The 21,329-nt window shown below is 41.0% G+C and overlaps 1 protein-coding gene across 1 annotated transcript in view; it reads right to left on the reverse strand.

Annotated features, from left to right (window-relative positions):
* Positions 1–10,130, reverse strand: part of LOC121862420 — a 107,228-nt gene extending 97,098 nt beyond the window's left edge. Inside the window, exon 1 of the mRNA XM_042360695.1 lies at positions 9,488–10,130. Within this exon, the coding sequence (XP_042216629.1) occupies positions 9,488–9,527 (40 nt within the window). The 5' untranslated portion in view covers positions 9,528–10,130. The remainder of the gene's footprint in view (positions 1–9,487) is intronic.
* Between the last annotated feature and the right edge of the window lie 11,199 nt (positions 10,131–21,329).

Consider the following 21,329-nt stretch of genomic DNA (forward strand, 5'->3'; position numbering starts at 1 on the left):
TTGCAGACTCCTTATTTTCTTATGTTCTTATGTTCTTATGAGACAGGTAGATAGAGAGAAAAAAGCAAAGGGAGGCAAAAATGATGAAAGAGAAAAATAGGGAGAAAGGGAGAGTAAATAAATGAGAGAGATTAGATAAAGAAGATAAGAGAGCAAAAACAAGAACAGTGAGAGACATAATGAACAAATCTGAAATCTTCTGAAATTATTGAAATGAACTGGAACATTTTCGAAACTCTTGAATGCACTTAGCGTCGGCTGTCAGCGCCAGAAGTCTTTCCCGGGGTCTTGAAAGTTCCCCAACTCGCATAGAGGCAACTTAAAATCGTCTGTAAGCATTTGTATATCTTTCTGAAATATTTGGAAAGTATTTTATGTTCCCTTTCAGCTCTTAAAGTCCCTGAATGCTCTTGAGGGCATCTGAAGTCCTCATCAAGGTCTTGAAACAACTTAAAGTACACCTGTCAACACCTGAAGTCTTTCCCATGGTTCTGAAACAAGTAAAGATCCCTCATCTCGCCTGAAGTCTTCCCCCTATGGCCCCTGAAAGCAGCTCCTCAGTATATCTTTAACGCCGGTATTGGTACAATCACCATTTTATATGTGAAGGTTGAAAGCTTCGTTAGTTGGGTAAACACAGCGCAATATTTTCCATTAACCTGATCATGACAGGAGAGGATTATTGAAGACATTTTAGAAATAATTTTGTTTTCCTGTCTTCTTTGTCCTTCTCGTCACGCCTTATGTTTTTCTTTGTTTAATGTCAGATGTATGTTTCCGTTTTATAAAATGTCTACTATATTTGTTGTTGTTGTTGTTGTGTGTGTGTGTTGTTCTTGTCTTATTTCTTCTCTCTCCTCTACTTTATTGTTTGCCTCTCTCTTTTTTTATTTTTTATATTCTTTGATATTCTTTTTCTTCTTGTTCTTCTTCTTACTCAACTCCCACCAACACTTCACACCTTCTCAATGCAGCAATCATTAATCCTCAAAACAATAAAGGCTTCAACGTTTCAGACCAAACACTGACCTATAAACTGAGTCACTGTCTCAAGAGTTAAACCACACTATAATAGATATATTCACTCAAGTGCAATCATGTCAGGCAAGGTGGACTGACTTGATTAAAGTATATATATATTTTACACACACACACACATATATATATATATATATATATATATATATATATATATATATATATATATATATATATATATATATATATATATATATATATATATATACCATATATATATATATAAAACAAAGAAGTCTGTCTGTCTGTCTGTTTGTGTCCGCACAAGAATCTCGGAAACTACTTTAGAGATCTGGACCAAACTTGACATGGATAGCAAGTGTCTTGTGGGGATCTAAAAAAAACTCCAACCAACCAGATCCGACACACCCAACCCGATCCGACCCGACACGCCTGAGAGAACGAGAGAACGAGAGAAAGAGAGAGAAACTAACTGTCAGCTCAGACGCACACACGTAGAAAAGTCGTATTTCCTCCAATGATTTACAGCTATTTTGATCCTTAGGTTCTCATTCATTATGGCTTACTTTTCTCTGCATCTAACCTCCATCCCTTACACCACACAGAGGTTGAAAAGTCGTATCCCATCCCATGTATTATAGCTAATTTTATCATTATGCTCTCCCTCATTACAGCTTACTTTTCTTTGATCTCTAACTTTTCTAGGCTGCCCATTCTAACAAGGTAGGTAGGTAGGTAGGTAGTCCATTCTAACGAGGTATGCCAAACTTACGATATTTCACAGGGCTAAAACCAATGTCGTTACGTCCTACCTTAGTAAATCTATTCCTTGTCATGGCCATCTATATAAATAACTGAAAGAGCATCTCTATATAAATAAAAAAAAAGAGAGTCGCTGGCTGTTCACCTGGAAAATGGACAAAGAGTATACTTCACAGAAGAGTCCCTCCAAAATCAAATGGCAAATCCTGCAGATACTACTGTCACTGCATTTTTCAAGCTTTCACAGGAAGATGAGTTTGCTCAAATCCTCCTGTATGTTGACGTACCCAAGTTCTACATATGGCAGGCTTCAATGAAAACGTTCCTGAGAAGAGCTCAAGGATCCGATGTTGAAGGATATCCAGGGATAAAGTCAGGCAATGCTTTGGGACGTGTCTACACGGTTCACCCCAACAACTTTGAATGCTATTGTTTGAGACTACTTTTGCACCACATCCGTGGCCCAACATCATATGCAGCACTCAAGACAGTGAATGGACAAGTCTGCAGAACCTATCAGGAAGCGTGTAATCTCCTTGGCCTACTGGAAGATGATGGTCACTGGAATGACACATTAGAAGAGGCAGCAGCTACTCAATCGCCAATGAGAATGAGGAACCTGTTTGTCATCATGATTGCTACTTGTAGACTTTCCAACCCAAGCCAGCTCTGGAAAAACCACCAAGAAAGTCTTTCAGAGGATCTGCTTCATCAAGCAAGAAGAGAACATCCTGGTCAAGAGATTGAGTTCATTGATGACATGTTGAACAGGGCTCTGATCATGCTGGAAGATAAAGTGATGGAGCTATGGGGAAAAAACCTGACTGATTTTGGATTGCCTTCCCAAATTGAGAAGAACCAGTAGCTGCAAGCAGGGAGTTGCTCAGAGAGACAGACTACTCAGTTGAAGTTCTGGTGAATTTTGTTGAAGAAAGTGAGCCTCACCTGGTGCCTAATCAAACAAATGCTTATGAACAGATCTTGCAAGCGTTACAAGTGGAGCAGGGAGGTATGATCTTTCTCGATGCACCTGGCGGGACAGGAAAAACATTCCTGATCAACCTTCTGTTGGCCAAAGTACGTCATCAAGGGAAAATTGCTCTTGCTGTGGCATCCTCAGGCATTGCTGCAACACTACTAGAAGGAAACCGTACTGCACACTCAACTTTTAAACTGCCTCTCAACCTCGCTCACAATGAGCAACATCAAAAAAGGATCGGCAAAGGCAAAACTCTTAGAAAAATGCAGCCTCTTAGTCTTGGATGAATGCACTATGTCTCACAAGTTAGCGTTTGAAGCATTGGACAGGACCTTGCAAGACATACGGAAAAATTACCAGCTCATGGGTGGCATTACAATGGTCATTGCTGGAGACTTTCGCCAGACCCTACCTTTCATTCCTCGAAGCACTCCAGCTGATGAACTGAATGCGTGCCTCAAGGCATCATACCTTTGGAGAAGTGTTCAGACACTCACCCTATCCACAAACATGAGAGTACATCCACAAGGAGATCAGGAGGCTGGACGGTTTGCAAACCTTCTACTACAGATTGGGAATGGAACTTTCCCTGTTGATTCGGAAGGACAAATAATCATTCCTCAAGGATGTGGAAATGTTGTAAAGTCCTCAACTGAGCTCACTAACATGGACTACCCAAACATTATCCACCACTACAAGGATCACAAGTGGCTGTGTGAACGTGCAATTTTGGCACCAAAGAATGAAACAGTGGCTGAAATCAACATGACTCTACTCAGACAGTTTCCAGGCAGTGAGACCTCATTCAAATATGTTGATACAGTAATCGACCAGGACCAAGCAGTCCAGTACCCTGCAGAATTCCTTAGCTCTTTGGAGCCCGCTGGAATGCCTCCTCACCACCTCACTCTCAAGATTGGAACTCCTATAATGCTCTTAAGAAATCTTGAACCACCAATGCTCCGCAATGGCACAAGACTGGTGGTGAAGAACATGATGCCACATGTACTGGAAGCTACAATACTGACAGGAAAAGCTAAAGGAGAGGACGTGTTTATACCAAGGATAACTCTCATCACCACTGACCTGCCATTTGAGTTCAAGCGACTTCAGTTCCCGGTTAAAGTGAGCTTTGCCATGACCATCTACAAAAGCCAGGGACAGTCCCTAAAGATGGTTGGCCTAAACCTGGTGTTTCCTTGCTTCTCTCATGGACAGTTCTATGTTGGATGCTCCAGAGTGGGAACTGGCAAAAATCTGTACATACTTGCTGCTAATGGCAAAACCAAAAATGTGGTCTACCTTAATGCACTACAGTGAGACAATGTGGAGCCTCCCGGAGGGTGGCGTCCTACCATGGCCTGCGATTCCGCTAGTATATATATATATATATATATATATATATATATATATATATATATATATATATATATATATATATATATATATATATATTCTACAAAGGCCTCTACAAATAAATCGGTGTTTTATTATTATTATTATTATTATTATTATTATTATTATTATTATTATTATTATTATTATTATTATATATTAGGATATTTAATATTAAGGTAATACAATGGTGGCGAAGGTATGGCTATAAGGGGAGGATGGAGGATGGAAGTTTGTGCTGGCCACCAGGCTGGAGGGGAAGCTGCCATTCACGCCATGAGAACGATATTTGAGCAGCGTGATTGTGAGGCTGTTCCCCAGGTTGCTGCTTCCAACGCATTCAACATACTTAACCGCAAGGCCGCACTGTACAACATCAAGATCAAGTGTCCAAGCTTTGCAATGTATATTGAAAACACCTATAGGAATCCATCAGACCTCTATATAGTAAACAACAAGGCTCTAAGAGGTGATACCATCATACAGTCAACTGAGGGAACAACGCAGGGGGACCCTGTTGCAATGGCAATGTACGCAATAGGCCTATCCGTGCTCCAACACACAATAAAATTTGAAACAACCGAGGTCAAACAATTGGAGTATGCTGACGACCTTACAGGAGCAGGAAAAGTGGAGGACATCAAAAATGGTGAGACCTGATAACATCCTATGATCCACAAATAGGGTTCCACCCAATGCCAGCAAGTCCTTCCTCATTGTGAAGCCAGAACACTATGAACAGGCAATGGAGGTGTTCGGTAAAAGTGAGGTGAAAATAATAAAGGATGGCCAAAGACATCTAGGTGCGGTAATCGGCACGACGGACTTCAAGACCGACTACGTAACGAGAAAGATGAATGAGTGGGTTAGGGAAATCCAAGCTCTGTTTGATATTGCTAACATAGAGCCACATGCAGCTTTTGCGGCATTCACATATGGAGTTAAGCATCACTGGAACTATTTGATGCGCAGCAACCCAGAAGTTATGTTACAGCATTGATGAGATGTTGACTGTCCTTCTCTGTCTTTAGGTCTACTTTGCTCTGCCTCAGGGGAACGAGATCATCGGCCCCTAAGCCAACAACAGTCCCAGATATTGACTAAGAGGCAACAGTCACTGAATACCTCATAGATCTGCGGCTTAACTAACTCAGCTAGGGTAGTTACTTTTGTATTAGGATAATTAGGTAATAAAATGGTGGTGAAGGTATGGCTGTATGGAGAGGTTGAAGGCCATATTAAAAACCAGTAGTTACCGTCACCTTTAAGATAGTTACAGATGTTTGAAGTTATGGTAAATTTCAATAAAGAAAATGCAAAATCTCTCTCTCTCTCTCTCTCTCTCTCTCTCTCTCTCTCTCTCTCTCTCTTAGAAAAGGCTTATTTCTCCCCTCCCAGCGTGTGATCACCTTCACCATACAAAGTAAATTTTCTGCCAATTCCAAATACCTTTACCTGCCAAACATTGCCTGTGCTGTTAATTACCACAGGCAGTATTTTGTGAGTTCATGAGTAAAAGTTTTAGAAATTAGAATGACTAGAATCTAATTGTTGCGTACAGGCATATAGATAGATAGATAGATAGATAGATAGACAGATAGATAGATAGATAAATAGATAGATAGATAGATAGATAGATAGATAGAAAGGTAGATAGACAGATAGACACAAATGAGCAGCCATACAGACAAACACTTAAGGAGGTAGATTAAAAAGCAACAAGCCAATATATTAAACAATCCAGATACAGACAGACAGACAGACTGACAGATAGACATGACAGACAGACACACAAACAGACAGACAGAGAGACACACAAACAGACAGACATACAGACACAGAGAGACAGACAGACAGACAGACATACAGACACAGAGAGACAGACAGAAAAAATAGTCAGACAGACAGACAGACAGCCACAGTTCACAAACATTACCCAAACCACGAAACCCAATTTCTATAAAGCTTCACATTAATTTTCTTTTGTTTTATGATTTTGAGTGAAAGTTAAACTATAATTTAAAATAACTCACTTTCATGCTGTTTAAAACCCACACAGATGCGAGTTATAAGCACTGTGGCGATGGGTTATGAGGCTGGCAGCAAGTAGTAATGGTGGCTGCCAGTTTGCTTCCACTCGTAAATTTAATGGTTGGGTTTCTGGTACTTGTGTGTGTGTGTGTGTGTGTGTGTGTGTGTGTGTGTGTGTATGTTATCTATCTATCCCTCAAGCCATTAGGCATAACAAGAGCAACACAAACTCCAGAGGGAAACATATACTGTAGAAATCAATCACACATTTTCGCCTCACGGAACAGAGTGAATAAAAATCTTCCTTGTTTACGTCAATACCTGGAATGATTTAGGGGTGAGAGGTTGAAACACAAGACAGGAATGAAGGTCCACAGACTATACTAGAACTGCTAAATATTGGTACAGACTATCAGGGTTCTGTTAAATACTATCACAAACCGCCACAGACTCCACCATAGACGCTGCATAAAAGAATATTTATGAAGCTTTTTTTTCCGCCCGGGACAAAAACAGCGCCAACACGAAAGGAAAGCTTCGCCTGGCGATAATCCTAGTTCTTATATTCACGCTCCTGTTTGCTAAACCCAAACGAACGTCCACTAGCTGTCTGCCAACTGTGGCGTTGCCTCCCTGCGTAACATAAGACTGGATAAAAATACATCGACAGTAATGATAGGGTTGTAAAGTCGGATATACTGTTAACGTTTTTGTGAATCCGGGTGAAGTATTTTTGTAGGCGAGGGTTCTTTATAAAGTTCGCTGTTTTGAGAACATGAGAACATTGTGAATCTATTTTTATGTGGAAGGAGAGGAGAGGGAGAGAGAGAGTTCTCTCTCTCATAATTCCTAAATTTTGACGGATTAGTGTAATTACTAAGCCTTATTACGCGTTTAATATACTCACTTCCTGAAGCCCAGTAATAAGATTATAACATCAACGAGGGCGAACAAAAATAGAAAGAGAGAGACTGACAGATAGAGAAAGAGACAAACAGACAGAGAGATAGATTGACAGGCAGGCAGAGGGAGAAAGAGAAAAAGAGAGAGCAACGACATACAACCCTAATTACATCTCTCTTATATAGACTGGCCGTGTTGAGGTTAAGTCACTCCCTAACATTCTGGTTTCCTTCACCACATCTGAACACGTCTTTAGGGTAAAGGTCTCTACTCCATATATTCATTCACCTCTCTTACGTGTTTGTCGCGCCCTTTTAAGGATGATCATTCCCGTTTTCATGAATAGGAAGAAGGAAATAGAGAGGAGTGGCAGGAAGGAAAGAGGAAAGAAGAAAGAAAGGAGTAGGAGGGCGGGAGGGAGAGGGGAAGAGAGGGAGGGAGGAAGAAAGGGAGGTAGGTAAGACCGAGGAAAGAGAAGAGAGATTAAGGCAGGGGAGGGGGTGGGGGGGGTGAGTTAGGGAGAGGCGGCCACATGAAAGTGGACGAGAAACGTCGTCTTTAGACTGAGGCGCAGCACCTAATCCACTGCCTCCACCCTCCACCCTGCTGCCTCCACCCTCCACCCAACTGCCTCCACCCTGCCTCCACCCTCCACCCAACTGCCTCCACCCTCCACCCCACTGCCTCCACCCCTCCACCCAACTGCCTCCACCCTCCACCCCTGCCTCCACCCCTCCACCCCACTGCTACCCACCACCCCTGCCCACCCACCTACTACCTCCACCCTCCACCCCTGCCTCCACCCACTGCCTCCACCCACCACCTGCCTCCACCCCTACCTCCACCCTCCACCGCCTCCCCTTTCGCCCCCCTCCACCAACCACCAACTGTCTCCCACCCTCCACCCCACTGCCTCCACCCTCCACCCCACTCCCACCCTCCACCCTACTGCCTCCACCTACCACCCTACTACCTCCACCCTACTACCTCCACCCCTCCACCCCTGCCTCCACCCTCCACCCCTGCCTCCACCCCACTGCCTCCACCCACCACCCCGCTGCCTCCACCCCACTGCCTTCACCCTCCGCCCCACTGCCTCCACCCTTCGCCCCACTGCCTCCACCCTTCACCCCACTTAAAACGCCAACACGAGCTTCTTCCCTTATTCAACATGTAGTAACATTTCCCCCTCCTATTGAAACCTCCTCGGCTGCTCTGCCTCAGGAGTACTTCAAGAGCTTCGTTATCGCCACCGTTCTATAGTTCGGTGCTGGTGATGAGAACTGAAGCTCTTGTGAGGAGACGTGTGTGTGTGTGTGTGTGCAATGAAGCTTCAAGACACACCCAAAGTATCCCAGTGTCTCCATAACTTAGAATCAGTTATCATACAAATCCTCATCACAATAGACTCAAGGGCACGCCAGTGTTAAGGACAAAATATAGCTACTGCAAGATGGTTGGGCTGCGTTATACCAACACTAGAATGGACTCAACAAGATGTAAATATCAAAAGATGGTGTGTCTAGTGTAGTAACGATGATTAGTGAACTATGTATATTGATTCAAGGACCTGAAACACCAAATTACAACAAAAACAACAATGGCAAAAAGAACAAATTAAAAAAAATAATATTAGCGAAAAAGAACAACAATAACAACCATAACAATGAACTATAGCAATAACAAAAATAACAACAATACAAGCACAATAACAAGAACTAAAATAACAGAGAAGCTTCTAAACAAAAATTGACAAAAATAACATTTAAATTCATTATTATCTATATTTCTACCTATTCCTTTTATCATTAACAATACTTTTATCTCATTATTTATTGTTTTCCTCTTCATTTCCCAGTTCATAAGTCATTTAATCAACCCAGCCTCATTATGTTGTTAATCCGATCACAAATTTTAATTGATGGAAGAAGATTTCAATATGGGATATCTTTAATGCTATACTAATTAAATAAATGTATCAGGTGATCCTTAAGTCTAACCTCAGAGTAAAATACACCTTTAACTTTTTTTTCTTTGTTGTATATAAAGTAACACCCAATGGCATTGTTCACTGGCTTTCTTGGGCTACCCTTGTGGATTGACTTACTCGTTTACCGTTGTATACCTGTACGTTTTACCTGTATTGTTTGCCTGTATTGCTTACCTGTATTGTTTGCCCGTACTGTTAACCTGTTTTATTATTTACCTGTACTGTTTACCTGTATTGCTTACCTATATTGTTTACCTGTATTGTTTACCCGTACTGTTAACCTGTATTGTTTACCTGTATTGTCTACCTGTATTGTTTACCGTCTGTTCAACATATACTAAATAGTCACCAACAAATGCCATTTTACACGACGATAATGTAATGTATAATAGTAATAATAATAATAATAATGTAGAAACAATACAGACCTAGCAGAAGCAGAATAAGGCCGCCGTCGAAAGTCTTCATCTCGTGTCCTTACGATGGTTTTTCTCTCCAGTCTTAGGGAAATTCCTCTCCTCACCCACTCTCATGAAGGAAACTGACTCCTCATCACCATATCTCTGCTGCTGCTGTTGTTGCTGAGATTCACACACTTATTGTCTGCATTGTTTATTAGGCGAATTGGGATAAAATTTTCGTCTTCGTCAATCACTCTTCGAAGGTCAATGTTACTGGATCACTTGTTGTCTCTTCTGCAAAAACGGTTCGAAACGCAAACTTCGAAGAGGCCGTCGCAGAGTTTATATTGACTCGAAAATCGAACACTTTACTTACTATTTTCTTATAGTCACCTCATTCTTCTCCTGTCTAGTACCTACTTTGTTGACTTAATGTAGTCAATAATGATCTAAGTGGTTCCTACAATCAGGAAACTGTAAAAAAAAAAGAATGTAGTGCCAAGAATCCACAGTTACCTCAGGTGACAAGAGCAACCGATCTGATATCAGCTACTTGAGGTATATCACGTATTACGTCCTGGACGGTACAGTATTCACAAATAATCTAAAACTGTCACTCTCTCTCCTAGCGAGTAGTGTGTGTACACTGAGGAGTGAGCTCCTCCAGGTGGCGAGTCAGTGGCTGTACTGCGGTGAATCTTCCAGTCGACGTTACTAGAAACGCACGCGTCTCGACACCGGCGTTCCGTAAGCGATTCGTTGGGCCCTCAGTGGTCTGTCTTCTTTCCCCGCCCGTCTTCCCTATCCAGTTAATAACCACAAAATCGTTATGAAGTTGAGGGAGAAAGTCGCTAAATTTGCCAGTCATGGTGACAGGGAAGAGCAGGAGGGTTGGAGAAACACTCCTCAGGTGGGGAGGAGTGAGGCAATACCGTGTTGGTACTGTTAGTGAAAGGGACAGACTTTAGGCAGTTTATTGGAGTGATGAACAATACCTCTTGTGGTAATGATGAGAGCATCTTGAACGTGGTCATCAATTATTACTCATCTACAGCAGAAACTCAGTTCTGTAATTTTTTCTTTTTCTCACATTTTGTTCACTTTAGGCTCAAAATAAGTAGATGTGTAAACCAGTGATCAAACAACACACGGGTAAGATACATCGTCTGGTCTTTATATCATTACCTTGAGTGAGCTGCTGTAACTCTGTACATCGATGTAATGCATCTGTAGTTTGTCTAAATTATTTTATTAGACGTGAAGACACGTCTGTAGTGTAACAGTACATACACCGCAAGACCCAGACCTCCATAGGCGTGAAGCTTACAGTATATTATCATCTGAAGAAATAACATAGTGCTAATATTTACATAGATGATAAAACGATATCATCATCTGAAGTAAAATTCAATGTTAATATGAATAAATACATATACATATACATATTCCTCGGCAGTTGCTTCATAAATACAATAAAGCGAATTCCAGCTAATTGACCTTCCGGAGGCGACTGAATAAAATATTGGACCTTGAGTGCACACACACATAAATACGTAATAATAATAATAATAATAATAATAATAATAATGATAATAATAATAATAATAATTAACGGTTTATTGAAAAAGTTCTGCAGCCCGAAGGCTGAAAATATACATTAGACAAAAATGACTTAATACATACAAAGACATGGGGTGGGTGGGTCGTTTAACAAAAGCTTTCATAACTGAAAGGAGAAGGAACATGAATTGAACAAACAAATTATTATAGTTTACAGCTGATGGTCCGGGCTGGTCTCTTGCCATACTGTGTGAGGTCACATAGACCTCGTGGTGCAGTAACTCGTCCGTAGGTGTTGATGTGAAGGACCTCACAGGGTCATGGAGGCACCGGGTGGTGTGGTGTTCACGTGGTATAGTGACTCGTCCTCGGGTGTTGATATGAAGGACCTCACGAGACCTCACGTGGTCATGGGGACACCTTGTGGTGTGGTGTCGTGTCGTGTCACAGTACCTCACTCTCCTTGGTGATGTGTTATCTCGTAATCAGGTGCATAGCCGGCCCTCTGTTGTTCTCAGGGTGGACGGATTAGTACCTCCTAGTCAGAAGATGGTGGTCAGTTCCCAGGGGTGCTTATCTCACTGGTGGGTCACGGCTCTCACTGGTACTGTCTAGTGCTGAATTCACCGTTCACCACTTCTTTAGTGAACATACAGATTAATGTGGGTGTTGAACAGCAAACTCGTAGTGTAGTAACTCCCTCCCAGATGGTGTTAGGAGGAACTCACGTGGTGTAGTAGTTCCCTCAGGTGGTGTTATGAGGGACCTGGCGTGGTGTAGTAATTCCCTCGCAGATGGTGTTATGAGGGGCCTCACGTGGTGTAGTAATTCCCTCACAGATGGTGTTATGATGGACCTCACATGGTGTAGTAATTACCTCACAGATGGTGTTATGAGGGGCCTCACGTGGCGTACTAACTCCCTCACAGATGGTGTTATGAGGGGCATCACGTGGTGTAGTAATTCCCTCACAGATGGTGTTTTGAGGGGCCTGACGTGGTGTAGTAATTCCCTCACAGATGGTGTTATGAGGGACCTCACGTGGTGTAGTAATTCCCTCACAGATGGTGTGATGAGGGACTTGACGCGGTGTAGTAATTCCCTCACATATGGTGTTATGAGGGACATTTGGTGTAGTAATTCTCTCACAGATGGTGTGATGAGGGACTTGACGTGGTGTAGTAATTCCCTCACATATGGTGTTATGAGGGACATGTGGTGTAGTAATTCCCTCGCAGATGGTGTTATATGAGTGAGGTTTGGTCTTAGGCCTTCCTATCGTAGACGGATTAACACATCGCTGGTTGTTGTTGGGTCTCACGGGCCGTTACCACTGGGTACCTGGGACCTCACTGTGTGAAGGTTAACTTGGGTACGACTGTTACTGTTGAGTTGTTCTCACTGACTTAAGCACTGTTCACCACTGTTCACCTCTGCTTAACACTGGTTCCGTTCCTTTCCTAAATGAAATTGTAACTTCTGGCGAGAACTTGTTGATATTCCGGTGGGGAGGGGATTGGTATGGGCCAACTTAACAGTTGACCTGGCTGCTCCGAGAGGAGCGCCAGGTACGTCTTGACCCTTCAGTGGTCAAGGATGTATGTGTGAGTATATGTAAAAAAGTCTAGCGACATATAACTGACATTTTCAATAGACAACCCACGATTTTTTTTAGCGCCATCCTGACCTGACTAATGGATGTTTTCCCAGCGTGAATGATATGTTTTACCAAGTGTGGTTTTAAGCCTTGAGTCAGTGAAAAGATCTTTTGGTTAATCGTGTGTCAGGTGCCTTAAATTGGAGGGGGAAGAGAAGAGGGAGAAGAGAGGAGTAGAAAAAAATATGAAGGAGGAAAAAGAGAAGAGATGAGAAGAGATAAAGAGAAGGAAAGAGACATGAATGGGGAATACAGGAGAAATAAACTAAGAAGATAAGAGAAATGACGAGAAGAGAGAAAGGTAGAAAAACATAATATAGAATAGGATAAAATATTCAATACAAAACAGAAAGTGAAAAGAAATGGAAAACAACACAAAAAGTATATTATTTTCTCTTAAGTCTCTCTCTTACATCCGCCGAGATCTTCAATGAACTTGAAGGTCTGATTTTTTTTATTTGTTTATAATTGAAGTAAAAGTGAAAGTATTTTTATTTTGAAACTCTGTTGAAAGTAATAATAATTTTAAGGGATTGAGGGAAAATTTTTCGTATATTATATAAAATACAGGTACCGTATAATACTGTTATTGGTGTTTTCTCTCTCTTTGGTTCTTTACATACATACATACATTCATACATACATACATACATACATACATTCATACATATATACATACATGCATACATACATACATAGATACATACATAAACCAAAAAATATGCAAATAGAAAAATCGACAGATGGAGAGATGAATAGTCTTGTCAGTCATTAATTACACACACGCACACACACACACACACACACACACACACACACACACACACCACATGTGATATAATACGAAAAAATACATAAAATAACAACGTTTCCCAGACACCTGACGTTACTTTCGCCGAAAATTATTTCAGTTTGTAATTTTCTGATTACTGTGACCAAAACACTTGTGACAGAAACACTTGTGACCGAAACACTTGTTACCGAAACACTTGTGACCAAAACACTTGTGACCAAAACACTTGTGACTGAAACACTTGTGACCAAAACACTTGTGACCGAAACACTTGTGACTAAAACACTTGTGACCAAAACACTTGTGAAAACACTTGTGAAAACACCAACACTTGTGACCAAAACACTTGTAAAAACACTTGTGACCAAAACACTTGTGACTGAAACACTTGTGACCAAAACACTTGTGACCAAAACACTTGTGACTAAAACACTTGTGACCAAAACACTTGTGACCATGACCGAAACACTTGTGACCAAAACACTTGTGACCAAAACACTTGTGACCAAATGACCGGAAACACTTTGACCAAAACATTAGACCAAAACACTTGTGACGAAACACCTTGTGACCGAAACACTTGTGACCAAAACACTTGTGACCAAAACACTTGTGACCGAAACACTTGTGACCGAAACACTTGTGACCAAAACACTTGTGACCGAAACACTTGTGACCAAAACACTTGTAATCGAAATACTTGTGACCAAGACACTTGTGACCAAAACACTTGTGACCGAAACACCTGTGACTGAAACATCTGTGACCGAAACACCTATGGCCGAAACACCTGTAATTGAAACACCTGTGACTGAAACACTATTGACTGAAATACCTGTGGCTGAAACACGTGTGGATTAAACACCTGCTGCTGAAACACCTGTGGCTGAAATACCTGTGGCTGAAAAAAACCTGTCACTGACACACCTGAACTGAAACACCTGTGGCTGAAACACCTGTGATTGAAACACCTGTGACTGAAACACCCGTGACTGAAACACCTGTGACTGAAAAATCTGTGCCCGAAACGCCTGTTGCCGCAACACCTATGACTAAAACACCTGGGACTGAAACATCTGTAACCGAAACATCTGTGGCTGAAACACCTGTGACTGAATCACCAGTGATTGAAGCACATGTGACTGAAACATCTGTGGCTGAAACACCTGTGGCTGAAACGTCTGTGGCTAAAACATCTGTGGTTAAAATACCTGTGGCTGGATAACCTGTGAATGACATACCTGTAACTGAAACACGTGTGGCTGAAACACTTTTGGCGAAACATCTGTGACTGAAACACCTGTGACTGAAATACCTGTGGCTGAAACACCTTTGACTAATACACCTGTGACTAAAACACCTGTGGCTGAAACACCTGTGACTGAATTACATGTTGGTTAAACACCTGTGGCTGAAAAACCTGTGACCGAAAGAACTGTGACTTAAACACCAGAGGCTTAAACTCCTGTGACTGAATCATCTGTGACTGAAACACCTGTGGCTGAAACACCTGTGGCTGAAACACCTGTGGCTGAAACACCTGTGGCTGAAATACTTGTGACTGAAATACTTTTGACTGAAATACCTGTTGCTTAAACACTTGTGGTTGAAACACCTGTGGCTGAAACACCTGTGACTGAAACACCTGTGACTGAAACACCTGTGGCTGAAACACCTGTGGCTGAAACACCCGTGGCTTAAACACCTGTGGCTGAGACACCTTTGGCTGAAATACTTGTGACTGAAATACCTGTTGCTTAAACACTTGTGGTTGAAACACCTGTGGCTGAAACTCCTGTGGCTGAAACACCTGTTGCTTAAACACTTGTGGTTGTAACACCTGTGGTTGAAACATTTATGACTGAAACACCTGAAACACCAGTGATTGAAGCACTTGTAGATAACTCAACACCTCTGACTGTAACACTTATAGCTAACTCAACCCTTGCGGCTGAAAATGGAAAGTGTTTGGCGGAAATTGATAATGTTCATTAGCATATTTTAGGTGAAAGTGACGCGTGAATATGTTGGATTCGACCAGTGTGTGTGTGTGTGTGTGTGTGTGTGTGTGTGTGAGGGAGGGTGGGGGATGTGTGGGGTATGTGTGTGGGGTGGATGTAAGTGCATGGCTGTGGGTGTATGTGGGGATGGCGGATAGTGTGTGTGTGTGTGGGGGGGGTTGTGGTGGGAGGAGAGAGAGAGAGTGTGTGTGTGTGTGTGGCATGTCTGTGTAAAATTCTCTCTCTCTCTCTCTCTCTCTCTCTCTCTCTCTCTCTCTCTCTCTCTCTCTCTCTCTCTCTCTCTCTCTCTCTCTCTCTCTCTCAAGGTCCACTCTTCATCCTTTCCCGGACAGGATTTTCCCGGCCTCCAAAATTAAATCCTATTGGCTCCTCGTCCCATCCTGCTTTGCCCACCCAACACTATCGGACTCTCAGGGAAAAATCATACAACGGGGTTGAATTAGAGGTTACTCTTAGATTAGAATCAAATCTCTCAAATACTTATTTTAAAACCCATTGAAAAATCTAAAAACCGGGTTCAACTACTTCAAAAGTAGAAACCATGCTAAAATCCCATTAAAAACCTAGAAATACCATTTTTTAATAGAAACCGAGTAGAAAAAATTAAAAACCAAACCAAAATCCCAGTTATCAACCCCAATGAAACCCTAAAAATCCAAGCAAAAATAAATCATACGCTGGAAATTCAGTTAACCTTCCTAGAAACTTTAATGAACACCTCCTTAAAAACCTAGATAACCAGATGGAAACCTAAAGTCTCACCTAAATGTGTCTATACTAACACACCGTACACACAATCTATTTATCTATCTATATATTTCGCATCACCACCTACAACCACTACCACTACTACCACTACCACTACCACAACGACCACTACCATCCCCCGATCAACACAACTACCACCACTACCACTACTACCACCACCACAAACCCGCCCACAACTACCATTACACCACCCGGTTAACACAACTTTTTTTTTAATAAAATGGCCTCCAGGATCCCCCAATAGCCATACTTTCGCCACCATTTTATTACCTTAAAATTAAATATCCTAATACATAAGTAGCTAACCTACAGTAGCTGTGTTGAGTCAGTTGAGCCGCAGATCTATGCTACATTCAGTGACTGTTGCCTCATAGATAATATCTGCAGCTGTTGTCGGCTTTGGGGCCGATGCTATCGTTCCCCTGAGGCAGAGCAAAGCCGACCTAAGGAGAGAGGAGGACAGTAGACATCTCATCCAGGCTGTAACATAACTTCTAAAATGCTGCTTCTGTTCGGATATCACCTCTGCGACTCTGGCGTAAAAGCATCTTGCACTTGGCCACAGCTCACCAGAGGTTGCGAACACTAGAGGAGTGAAGCTGCCTTGATCAACGTTCTGAATTTTCTCCCCGTATGCCCTTATCTTGTCGTTCTCGTTCCTCCTATGTGCAGCATTTAGAGCTAAGTTATGGTGACATGCGGCCATGGGATAAGAAATCCTGATGTCGAAAAAGGCTAGCTGTCCCCCTGTCCAGAATCCTCGAGCACTGACGTCAACACGGGCTTCGTTGGATGTGTTTGAGGTCCTATGTTGGAAAACCTCACCGTCCAACGGAAGGAGGGTCGGTTCTACCCTGGCATCACGGCAGAGTTCCTTCAACATATTTGCTGTGAGATTCCTTACTTCGTCATGCCTCATGCAAATAAAGCCCCCTCTCTTGCACACCATGGCGTGATCAACGTCATAGGAAGAGCCACACACGCATTAGGAGGGCAAACCTTCTACTGGCCTACCGTACTTTAGAGCATTGGCATTTGTAAATTCTTGTTTATTGAGACGGAAACCATTTGCCCTATCGGTAACGTAGTTAACCAGTTCGAGGCGCCCACCTCCTGCACTATAGCTACCGGCGGCGAGCAACCGCCGTCCGGCTGACAGCGTACAGCGACATCGTTTTCCAGCGTAAATAAAATGGGTAATTAATGCGTTCCTAAAAAAAACCATCGACATTGGACCAGGTTTGTTCCACTCTACGATTTTGTTGCGATTTTTCCCACCAAATTTGATGAAGAACGATTGTGCCGTTTCGGCTGCCCAGAACAGACCCACACACAGACACAAGACTATTCCTATAGTATATGAGATAGATGGTCGTGGTTATTATAATCATGGTCGTGGTTGTTATAATCAGGGTCGTGGTTGTTATAAACATGGTCGTGGTTATGATCATGGTCGCGGTTGTTATAATCATAGTCGTGGTTGTTATGATCATGGACGTGGTTGCTATAATCATGGTCGTGGGTGATATAATCATGGTCGCGGTTGTTATAATCATAGTCGTGGTTGTTATAATCATAGTCGTGGTTGTTATAATCATGGTCGTGGTTGTTATACTCTTAGTCGTGGTTGTTATAATCATGGTCGTGAATGTTATAATTATAGTCGTGGTTGTTATAATCATAGTCGTGGTTGTTATAATCATTGTCGTGGTTGTTATAATCATGGTCGTGGTTGTTATCATCATAGTCGTGGTTGTTATAATCATGGTCGAGGTTGTTATAATCATAATCGTGGTTGTTATAATCATGGTCGTGGTTGTAATAATCATGGTCGTGGTTGTTATAAAAATGGTCTTGGGTGTTAAAATTCTAGTCGTGGTTGTTATAATCATTGTCGTGGGTGTTATAATCATGGTCGCGGTTGTTATAATCATAGTCGTGGTTGTTATTATCAAAGTCGTGGTTGTTATAATTGTAGTCGTGGTTGTTATAATCATGGTCGTGGGTGTTATAATCCTAGTCGTGGTTGTTATATTCATGGTCGTGGGTGTTATAATCATAGTCGTTGTTGTTATAATCATGGTCGTGGGGGTTATAATCACAGTTGTGGTTGATATAATCATAGTCGTGGTTGTTATAATCATAGTCGTTGTTATTATAATCATAGTCGTGGTATGTTATAATCATGGTCGTGGCTGTTATAATCATAGTCGTGGGTGTTATAAACATGGTCGTGGTTGTTATAATCAAATTCGTGGTTGTTATAATCATCGTGGTGATTGTTATAATCAAGGTCGTGGTTGTTATAAACATGGTCATGGTTGTTACAATCATAGTCGTGGTTGTTATAATCATGGTCGAGCTTGTTATAATCATTGTCATGGTTGTTATAATCATAGTCGTGGGTGTTATAAACATGGTCGTGGTAGTTATAATCATAGTCGTGGTTGTTATAATCATAGCCGTGATTGTTATAATCTTGGTCGTGGTTGTTATAATCAAGGTCGTGGTGATGATCATGGTCGTGGTTGTTATAATCATGGTCGTGGTTGTTATAATCATGGTCGTGGTTGTTATATTCATAGTCGTGGTTGTTATAATCATAGTCGTGGTTATTATAATCATAGTCGTGGTTGTTATAGTCACAGGCGTGGTTGGAATAATCATTGTCGTGGGTGTTATAAACATGGTCGTGGTTTTTATAATCATGGTCGTGGTTATGATCATAGTCTTGGTTGTTATAATCATGGTCGTGGTTGTTTTAATTATAGTCGAGGTTGTTATAATCATATTCGTGGTTGTTATAATCATGGTCGTGGTTGTTATAATCATAGTCGTGGTTGTTATAATCATGGTCGTGATAGTTATAATTAGAGTCATGGTTGTTATAATCATGAATTAAGTGGTTAGGCTTATAATGATTACAATCATGGTCGTAGTTGCTATAATCATGGTCGTGGGTGTTATAATGATGGTCGTGGTTGTTATAATCATGGTCGTGGGTGTTATAATGATGGTCGTGGTTGTTATAATCATGGTCGTGGTTGTTAAAATCATGGTCGTGGTGGTTATAATCATGGTCGTGGTTGTTATAATCATGGTCGTGGTTGTTACAATGATGGTCGTGGTTGTTATAATTATGGTTGTGGTTATGATCATGGTCGTGATGGATTATATCTATTATTAAACGGATTGTTATAATCATGGTCGTAGTTGTTATAATGGTTATAATCTTAGTCGTGGTTACTTTATAATCATGGTCGTGGTTGTTATAATCATGAACAGTAGTTTATGATCATAGTCTTAGTTGTTATAATCATGGTCGTGGTTGTTTTAATTATAGTCGAGGTTGTTATAATCATATTCGTGGTTGTTATAATCATGGTCGTGGTTGTTATAATCATAGTCGTGGTTGTTATAATCATGGTCGTGATAGTTATAATTAGAGTCATGGTTGTTATAATCATGGTCGTGGTTGTTATAATAGTTATAATCATAGTCGTGGTTGCTATAATCATGGTCGTGGTTGTTATAATCATGGTCGTGGTTGTTATAATCATGGTCTTGGTTGTTATAATTATGGTCGTGTTTTTTATGATCAGACTCGTGGTCGTTATAATCATGGTCGTGGTTGTTATAATCAGACTCGTGGTCATTATAATCGTGGTCGTGGTTGTTATAATCATAGTCGTGGTTGTTATAATCATGGTCGTGATAGTTATATCTATTGTCGTAGTTGTTATAATCATGGTCGTGGTTGTTATAATAGTTATAATCATAGTCGTGGTTGCTATAATCATGGTCGTGGTTGTTATAATCATGGTCGTGGATGTTATAATTATAGTCGTGGTTGTTATAATCATGGTCGTGGGTGTTATAATCCTCGTCGTGGTTGTTATATTCATGGTCGTGGGTGTTATAATCATGGTCGTGGGTTTTATAATCATAGTCGTGGTTGTTATAATCATAGTCGTGGTTGTTATAATCATAGTCGTGGTTGTTATAATCATGGTCGTGGGGGTTATAATCACAGTTGTGGTTGTTATAATCATAGTCGTGGTTGTTATAATCATAATCGTTGTTATTATAATCATAGTCGTGGTATGTTATAATAATAGTTGTGGCTGTTATAATCATAGTCGTGGGTGTTATAAACATGGTCGTGGTTGTTATAATCAAATTCGTGGTTGTTATAATCATCGTCGTGATTATTATAATCATGGTCGTATTGGTTATCATAAACATGGTCATGGTTATTTACCAATCATAGTCGTGGTTGTTATAATCATTGTTGAGCTTGTTATTATCATTGTCGTGGTTGTTATAATCATGGTCGTGGGTGTTATAAGCATGAATTAAGTAGTAGTTATAATCATAGTCGTGGTTTGTTATAATCATAGCCGTGATTGTTATAATCTTAGTCGTGGTTGTTATAATCATGGTCGTGGTGATAATCATGGTCATTGAGTTATTTATAATCATGAATCGTGGTTGTTATAATCATGGTCGTGGTTGTTATATTCATAGTCGTGGTTGTTATAATCATAGTCGTGGTTGTTATAATCATGGTCGTGATAGTTATAATTATTGTCGTAGTTGTATAATCATGGTCATTGGTTGTTATAATGGTTATAATCATAGTCGTTGTTGCTATAATCATGGTCGTGGTTGTTATAATCAAAGTCGTGGATGTTATAATCATAGTCGTGGTTGTTATAATCATGGTCGTGGTTGTTATAATCATAGTCGTGGTTGTTATAATCATGGTCGTGGTTGTTATGATCATAATCGTGGTTGTTATAATCATGGTCGTCGTTGTAATAATCATGGTCGTGGTTGTTATAAAAATGGTCGTGGGTGTTATAATCCTAGTCGTGGTTGTTATATTTATGGTCGTGGGTGTTATAATCATGGTCGTGGTTTTTATAATCATAGTCGTGGTTGTTATAATCACGGTCGTGGTTGTTATAATCATAGTCGTGGTTGTTATAATCATAGTCGTTGTTGTTATAATCATAGTCGTCGTATGTTATAATCATGGTCGTGGCTGTTATATTCATAGTCGTGGTA

The sequence above is a fragment of the Homarus americanus genome, unplaced genomic scaffold (genome assembly GCF_018991925.1).
Source record: "Homarus americanus isolate GMGI-L3 unplaced genomic scaffold, GMGI_Hamer_2.0 scaffold31037, whole genome shotgun sequence".
NCBI classification, from domain to species: Eukaryota; Metazoa; Arthropoda; class Malacostraca; order Decapoda; family Nephropidae; genus Homarus; species Homarus americanus.